The 9,043-nt window shown below is 38.7% G+C and overlaps 1 protein-coding gene and 1 pseudogene across 1 annotated transcript; both read left to right on the forward strand.

Annotated features, from left to right (window-relative positions):
• On the forward strand, positions 1,645-3,831 carry LOC18783736 (threonine synthase 2, chloroplastic). The gene has a single exon (XM_007215618.2). The coding sequence runs from the start codon at positions 2,019-2,021 to the stop codon at positions 3,618-3,620; it is 1,602 nt and encodes a 533-aa protein (XP_007215680.1). The 5' UTR covers positions 1,645-2,018; the 3' UTR covers positions 3,621-3,831.
• LOC109948328 lies at positions 3,931-7,868 on the forward strand (annotated as a pseudogene).

Genomic DNA, 9,043 nt, shown 5'->3' on the forward strand with positions numbered 1-9,043 from the left:
TCCGTTTCCATTGGGGAGTCCAATGGTGAATCGGTTAATGGCGATTCGTGGAGCGGCGTCTCATGCAACACAACCGGGGGTGCGGTAAGAATAATTTTGAATCTGGAACAATCCTTGACAATTTCCCAACATTGGGAATGCACAAAACTTTTTTTCCCTTGTCCCATGGCACCGAACCACATTTGTGCTTGTATGATCTATTCAAAATAAATAATTGGAAGTGCATTAAAAAAATATACAATGCAAGAAATTATAAACTATTTTGAAATGCAAGAATAAAATTGATTATGTAAATAAATATAGACAAATTGAAAATGCAAAAACAAAAAATAAAGATTATGCATGAAATTATAAACATATTTGAAATGCAAGAATAAAATTGATTATGTAAATAAATAAAGCCAATTAGGAAATGCAAAAATAAAATAAACATTGTGCAACAAAAAGAAATAGAATATGCAATAAAAAAAAGTTACATTAAATTGATTAAAATGACAATTAAAAATATTTTACCTCATCGGAAAGATTCGCACCGCTCCGAATGTTGTCCTTTGCTTTTGTCAAGGCATTTCTCCATTTCCCTAACTCTTTGTTTAGAAGTTTCCATCTACTAGACAAAGCCATTTCGGTCCGAATGGAACCCGATCTTTGACAAAATTCTCCATGAATTTTGCTCCACATATGATGGAACTTCATCTCATTGCCCGTGATAGGGTCATGACTAACGTTCACCCAAGACTCGCACAACGCAATATCTTCCTGGGTTGACCACGAGCCTCCGATTTCGACAGAAGATGCCATTTGTTTATTTTCTACAAATGGAAAGTAGTACAAAAATGTGAGTGGATAGTAAAAAATATTGGAAGGAGAAAAGTTTGTATGGAATTGGTGTGGAAAGTGGAAAATATGAGTAGAGAGTAAAAAATATTGGAAGGAGATGAGTTTGTATGGAGAATTGGTGTGGAAAATGAATAATGTGAGTGGAGAGTAGAAAATATTGTATGGAGAAGAAATTGTATGAAGATTTGGTGTTGAAAGTAGATAAAATGGTTAGGTATTTATAGGGAAAAAATACATACTTTTTTGGTATTTTTTTTAAAAAAATTTCAGAATTTTTTCGGATTTTTTAGGATTTTTTTAAAATTTTTTTGGCCAAAAAAATGAGAACCGTAGGATTTCTGGAAAAAAAACCAATCGGAGCCACCCAGTGTTGACACGTGGCAGGTTACCGTTGGACACTGAGTTGGATGACGTCATCGTGACGTCAGCGATGACGTCATCCAACTCGGGCTCAAGCCCAGTCTGATTTCGCTCTTGGGCCTGCCCGGGCTGGTGGGACCCACGCCTTGCCCGGGCTTCTCCTTCCGCGCTAGAGCTGGTCTTCCTTCTCTCGGGCTGCCTTTGGCCCGGTTTGTTGGGTGCGCTGGGCTTGCTCTAACAACTGCTCTTTTAGATGTGGAATCTTGGCTCCAAGTCTCTCTCCCCTACACCCATCTATTTGATGAGATAACACACATCAGACCCAAATCCTCCAACAAAACCATAAGAAAAGAAATATAAATTAAAAGAAGCCTTAGTGGATGAATTTTTTTCTCTTTCCTGTAGTTGTTGTGGTTCTGGGTTCATGGGGGCAGATGGTGGTCATGGGGAACGGGGGAGAAGAAATCAGTGGAAGAGTTTTTATTTATTTATTTTTATTTTTAACATTTTGATTTAAAATTAATAAAAAAATAAATATACCCTCATTTTAAACAGAAAAGTGACTATAATAACAGAAAAAACGATTTCTAAAAATGAAGACATAATTAAAGTACCATTATAACAATCTAGCAATATAAGAAACAAAAAAATAAAATTTGGTCTTAGTCAGAAACCATTCCTACAATTTGGTCTTCCTCCCAGATCTGCCCATTCAGTCCCTCACCCAGGTATATAAAAACAAACCGCCCACCAAGCTAGTCTCTCTCTCTCTCTCTCTCTCTCTCTCTCTCTCTTTCTCTCTCTCTCCAAGCTCCACCATGGCGTCTACCTCTCTCTTCCAATCTCCCCATCTCTTCCTCAAACCCCAAAACCCCAACCCCCCAACCAAACCCCATTTCCCCACCACCACCATCAAATGCTCCTCCTCCTCCTCCTCCTCCCCACCACCACAACCACTCGTCCCAAAGCCTCCTTCTCCTCCTCCTCCCTCCCACCACCCCCACCACAACATTCGCGACGAAGCTCGCCGCCACAACACAACCCACAACCACCATTTCTCCGCCCACTACGTCCCCTTCAACGCCGACCCTTCCTCTGCTGCAGCCGCCGACTCCGAGTCCTACTCCCTCGATGAGATCGTCTACCGATCCAACTCCGGCGGCCTCCTCGACGTCCAGCACGACATGGCCGCCCTCAAGAACTACGACGGCAAGTACTGGCGCGACCTCTTCGACTCCCGCGTCGGCAAGACCACCTGGCCCTACGGCTCCGGCGTCTGGAGCAAGAAGGAGTGGGTCTTACCCGAGATCGACAGCGACGATATCGTCTCCGCCTTTGAAGGTAACTCCAATCTATTCTGGGCTGAGCGTTATGGCAAACAGTTTCTCGGCATGAACGATTTGTGGGTCAAGCACTGTGGGATTAGCCACACCGGCAGTTTTAAGGACTTGGGCATGACTGTTTTGGTCAGCCAGGTGAACCGGCTGAGGAAAATGAACCGCCCTGTGGTCGGCGTCGGCTGTGCCTCCACCGGAGACACATCTGCTGCCCTATCGGCCTATTGCGCCGCCGCTGGGATCCCCTCGATTGTGTTTTTGCCGGCCAATCGGATTTCGCTGGCTCAGCTGGTTCAGCCGATTGCCAATGGGGCGTTTGTGTTGAGCATTGATACTGATTTTGATGGGTGTATGCAGTTGATTCGGGAAGTCACGTCGGAGCTGCCGATTTATTTGGCCAACTCTTTGAACAGTTTGAGATTAGAGGGTCAGAAAACCGCCGCTATAGAGATTTTGCAGCAGTTTGATTGGGAAGTGCCTGACTGGGTTATAGTTCCTGGGGGCAATTTGGGAAATATATATGCCTTCTATAAAGGGTTTCATATGTGCAAAGAGTTGGGGCTAGTTGATAGGATCCCTAGGCTTGTTTGTGCCCAAGCTGCAAATGCAAACCCATTGTACTTGCATTACAAGTCAGGGTGGGATCAAGAGTTCAAGCCTGTGAAGGCCAACACTACTTTTGCATCCGCCATCCAAATTGGTGACCCCGTTTCGATTGATAGAGCCGTGTATGCACTGAAGAACTCGAATGGGATTGTGGAGGAAGCCACTGAGGAGGAGCTGATGGATGCCATGGCTCAAGCTGACTCCACTGGCATGTTCATATGTCCTCACACTGGTGTGGCATTGACTGCATTGATTAAACTTCGGAAAAATGGGATCATAGGAGTTAACGACCGGACCGTGGTGGTGAGCACGGCTCATGGGTTGAAATTTACGCAGTCGAAGATCGAATATCATTCGAATGATATTAAGGATTTGGCTTGCCGGTTTGCTAACCCCCCGGTGCAAGTGAGGGCGGATTTCGGTTCTGTGATGGATGTTCTGAAGACGTATTTGTTGAGCAAGGCCCCGAAAAATTAGTTAGTTTTGTAAGGGGGCATTGTGTGTGTGTTCTGCTCAGGTGCTGCTTATGTGTACGGTTATGTTCTTGTTATTTGGTTTAAAATTAGGCATCTTCTATGTGCTTTTTGAGCAACTGTTTTAGTTTATAGCACTCAGGAATCAATTCGAATTTCATCAGTTTTCTTTATGGCGAGTTTCTTTAGCTCCCAAGTTTTTACCTTCATTCTCACTTGTTTCATTGTTGCATCACTTGCTTTGCTTGGTTAATTGTTTGTAAGTAGGTGGAAGTTTCTGGTTTTCTTTTGTCCTATTTGCTTTCTGGGTTTTAATTTAATATGATATGATATCTTATGGTTTGTAGTTAATAATGTAATATTCCTTCGATGCTTTTGCAATCTTTAATTCGTTCCCTTAAAGTCGTGGGGGCCCAAGTATTGCTCTTTTAATCGAGACCCTTGAAGAGATTCATCCATCTGTTGTCTCAATGAAGATATGGTCAAGTTTCTTGCCTTGTTTGCTCTCGAACTTGATGTTCATGAAGTTTGCTTCACCAACTCTCATGGACAAGTAACTGATTCTGATCACTGACTTGATCTGATTTGATTTTGTTTATAGGGTTTTCTTTTAACTGACAGTTTTATATTCTTTACTTGTAGCAGTACCACCCAAGTGATGTTGTTTTGGATGGTAATGAAGAATTTCTTGTTTTGGTGTTTGATCAAGCAGTTGGTGTTGGTGAAGGAGTTTTGGGGATTGGGTTTTCTGCAGTCCTTAATGCGCACTTGAAAGGCTTCTATAAATGGTAAGAAATATTGTATCATTTTGTAGGTAAATCATAAGTTGCAGTTGTGAAAAATTATTTTTCCAAAGGCAATGAAGTACTTTCAGGCGGGCTTTCTGTGGAAGAAGAAATCTGTAGGCTGTCAAGTTACACAAATTCTTCATCCTTACCTGTCTGTTTGGTTGCTAAGATAGAGACAAAATAAAAGAAAAACCTGAATTTAGAATTACCACTTGGCTAAACTTAAAACAAGTACAAGCTCCTGTAGTTTGGAAGGAAATAGAGGGAAAAAATTTCATTTACCAAAAAAAGTGGGCATTTAATTGTGTTTTATTTGCTTTTGCCCCTTGTAGTTTCTTTGCTACCAAATAAGGTTTTTAATGAAAGCATATGACAATTTGCACAGCACTTACTTGGATGGAGGAGGGAAAAATAATATGGCCGTCACTCAATTTGAACCTGTAGATGCAAGGCGATGCTTCCTATGTTGGGATGAACCTGCGCTCAAGGTATGTGTATTCGAGAAGTTCCCGTAATTGTTGAAACTCTTTTCGATGCAATCTCCGTGTTCATTTGCTAAAAAGCCCTGGGAAAGTTAAATCTTTTCTCCACCACATTGGTCAAACGGTTGTATAAATGTGTTTTTGGTTGTTCTAGATTTGCTTGAATCTGAGAGTTGCTCATTTCTGCTTTGACATTACTAGTACATTCTTGACAGGCCACCTTCAAGATTGCAGTCGATGTACCATCAGAGCTGACAGCTTTGTCCAATATGCCAATTATCAGTGAAAAGCTTGATGCAAATGTTAAGACTGTTTATTTTGAGGAATCTCCTATTATGTCAACTTATTTAGTAGCTGGTGTTGTTGGCCTATTTGAACATATTGAAGATACAACATCTGATGGTATGTACATAGGTGGGAGACTGTTCGATTATTTAACCGATTCGTCTTTAGAGACTACTGAAAAATTTGTTTGCAGGGGTAAAGGTTCGTGCATATTGCCCTGTTGGGAAGAGTGACAAAGGGGAGTTTGCTTTAAATCTTGCTGTTAAGACGCTTGATCTTTTCTCTAAGTAATCTACTTCATTCCTTAGATGGGGGAATTTTAAAGTTTATGTATTTCGATTCTTTGTTTATACAGAATGACATTAGATCCAGGACTCTGTAGTCTAACAAACATTCCCATGATTTTTGGCCTTCCCTTTTGTTCAAGGGGAGGTAAACTTTTAACTAATTTTCCCCCATATATCTTCCAAACTATACCACTGAACCCTAGCTAAATATCAATGCAAAATGCCGGAACAGCTTGAATTTCTTCCCTCCACCCTTTGCGGTTTCCAGTTTCCACCTCCAATCATTTCCCAAATAATTGAAGGATCTCTGGAGAACCTGGAGTCATTACCCATGGGGCATGGCTACCTCTGAAAATAAACAACGTAAATTTACAATCCAAATTATACATAATTTTCTTTCTGTTCTCTGTTGTGCTAATTCTAACCTGGTTATGGTTTCAACCAGATACTTCTCAACGCCTTACCCACTTCCCAAACTTGATATGGTTGCGGTTCCTGAATTTTCTGGTGGGGCCATGGAGAATTATGGTTTGATCCCATACCGTGAAAATGAAATGCTTTATGATCATTTGCATTCCACAACAGCAAGGAAGCAAAGAGTATATTTTCAGCTTTGTTACACTTTTGCAGTCATACGATACTCTACATAAATCAGAACTTTTGAAGGGGAAGCTTTCTTTAGTTTCTCTTGTATAGTTTCTACTCTTAAAAGTCCGGTGATGTATGTTCTATACTATATCCTTTTTCCTGAATGGAAAATATGGTCTCAATTTCTTCACCAAACTACTGGTGGCCTAGTCAAGGATGCACTGGAACAATCACATCCAATTGAGGTAAAGAACAACAAATACTATTGCTCATTGTGAAAACTGCTGAAAACAATAGTGTCTATGTATGTATATGGAGCAGTAAGAAGTCAAGGAGCAATGGAATATGATAGTTTCACTTGAATGATCAAAGTGCCCATATTTATCTTAACATTGATCCTGAAAAAAGAAAGAAAGGGGAAACTGCTCCATGCAGCATACTTACTGCTGTTTCGCATAACTTCAGGTGGAGATGCACCATGCTCGTTCAATTCTCGAAGTTTTCGGTGATATCAGCTACAAAAAGGGATCTGCTGTTATTCGAATGCTGCAGAGTTATCTCGGGGATGACATATACCCGGTACAAAATTGATGTCCATAAGTACCAATGAGTTTAATTTTTCATGCATCACCAAGAACTTCAAGTTTTCATAGTGAATATTGTATGTGGAAATACTCTTCTTATCACCAAATGCACTGCTTGAAATTAGCCCCGGCACTTAGGAAATTTTCTGAAATGCCAGGTGCAATCTAATGCCCAGCACTGAGCAATTCTCTCTCTCAAAATATAAACATAAACCCATGAAAACTGCAATTAATGGTTCTTTTATCTCATAAAGTGCCAATGTACATAGAGTTCTGAACAAAAAGGTCTGAATGGCAAAGACAAGTTATATTGTTCATTCTGAAGTCATTCTAGTTTGCAGTTCATTATCAGTTTACTCTGTAATGAGTGAAAAATTATTAACATAGTTCAATTTATCTCTTTTAACTGTGATGCTTCATATTAAATCAGAAATCGTTAAGTTCCTACATAAAATGATATTCTGGATAAATTTCTGTTGGTGATCATCAATTACACCAACTATTTTTGGTAGCATCACCTTTTGTGTTATATATGCAACAGGTTTGTTATAATGTCGTCAAAATATCAAGTGAGGCCATCCCAGATTCAGCAAATGATTTGAAACAATTTTTCATCAATCTCCTTCTGTTTCCAGCAGAGTAAGAACAACTCTAATACAGTTTCGATATCGTAATACCTTCCATGTTAAACTTATTGGGTTATATACGTGCCTATATACGTGCTAAAATGAACAGTGTTTGTCCTTATGATGTATTCCAGTCTCTTTGAGCTCATGCTTGCAGTAATGTTCCGGTTTATGTGGCTGATACTTCATTTAGGATCACCAGAAAAAACTTTGATGCTACCGTACTTAGATGTCATATCTGAAATTTTTTCATGCAGAAAACTAGGTTGGGAATCAAGGCCTGGAGAGGATCATTTCAGTGCACTTCTGAGAGCAGAAATCTTGCAGGCCTTGGTTATCTTTGGCCCTGATCAAACTCAGAAAGAAGCATTACACCGTTTTCAGACATTATTGAATGATGGAAACACTCCACTTCTTTCAGCTGATACAAAAGGGGTAATTAAATCTTGGGTTTATTACAGTTTTGGTCACTGAGGGTGGGCTTGCACGTGATAAATGTGTGCAGGGCAAAATTGTATTTCCGCCATTTAAACAATTATTAGTCATGACCGTTGGAGGTCAGACCATTAAAACCCATCCTTCAAAATAATAAAAAAAAATTACATGTGGTCACCTTTTTAAATGTTTTCAAGTATTGTTTAAAAAATATTATAATTAAATTAAATAATATATAGTTGTGGAATGTATGAGTATTGTATTATAATTTTTTTCAAAATAATAAAATATGAAGGATCTTAAAATATAGTCATGCATGGCTAGAGATGGAAAAATTTAGTCATGCACTATTCTTTAAAAAATTAATATTTTGAAGGGCTAAATTTTTAGTCATAGACTACATTTAGCCCTGTGATTGGAGATGGCTTAACAATTTGATCACTAATTGATACTAGCATAGTATCTTATTTTATTTTTCTTATTATTAACAAGAAATTGTCACATCAGTTGGTAATCAAAATTTGATTGAGGAAAAAGAATTTATATGAGAATGTTCTTGCCAAGTGGTAATGAATATTGTGAAAAGAATCCAGTTTAAAGATGAGGGATTCGAATTGTCGTTGTAATATGCATTGGAAAAAAATTATAAAGTGCTTACTTTTGTTTTTCTATTAAAAACAAAATTACATTTGTTTGCGCTAGTGGGCTATAACTCAAGGACTCCGAGCCTTTGTATTTAGAAATAGTGTATTTACTCACATTTCATAAAATCTGGACCATTCAACTAATTTAATGCTTGTCAATATACCACATCACCTACGGTAAGTTTGTTTCTTTAAAAAAAAAACAAGCGTTGTTTGTGTAAATCATGAGGCTCGAAATTTTCATACACCCAATGAATATTTGTGTAAACCACCCTCCCTCAGTCGTTTGTATTAAAAAAAATTACACTAATTTGCTTGAGGTTTTGTGTATTTTTTTTCATTGGATTCCACTTGAAATGGGCAACTGATCTCAATACAAATATGTTAGCGTCCAATTTGAATTAGTAATGAATTTAGCGTCCAATTTGAATTAGAAATGAATTGACTCATTTGGGATTGTTTTTCTAGAAATCATTGTTGCTCATAAGTGCTTCTAGAAAAAAACATTTTTGTTATGAAGATGTTGAAATTTTCATAAGAAATTGAAATGCTTTTAGGAAAAGCACTTGAGAGTGCTTCTGGTCTCCTTTGGGACTACTTCTTTAGAAAGTACTTCTGCTCATAATTGCTTATAACAAAGGCGCTTAAGTATAAAAATGTTGAAATTTTTATAAAAATCAAAGTGCCAGGAAAAGCACTTGGGAGTGC

This window comes from Prunus persica, chromosome G3, assembly GCF_000346465.2.
Source record: "Prunus persica cultivar Lovell chromosome G3, Prunus_persica_NCBIv2, whole genome shotgun sequence".
In the NCBI taxonomy this organism is placed as follows: domain Eukaryota; kingdom Viridiplantae; phylum Streptophyta; class Magnoliopsida; order Rosales; family Rosaceae; genus Prunus; species Prunus persica.

Excerpts from the sequence above, each read along its gene's own strand:
- LOC18783736 (XM_007215618.2), top strand. The coding sequence starts at position 2,019 with ATGGCGTCTACCTCTCTCTTCCAATCTCCCCATCTCTTCCTCAAACCC.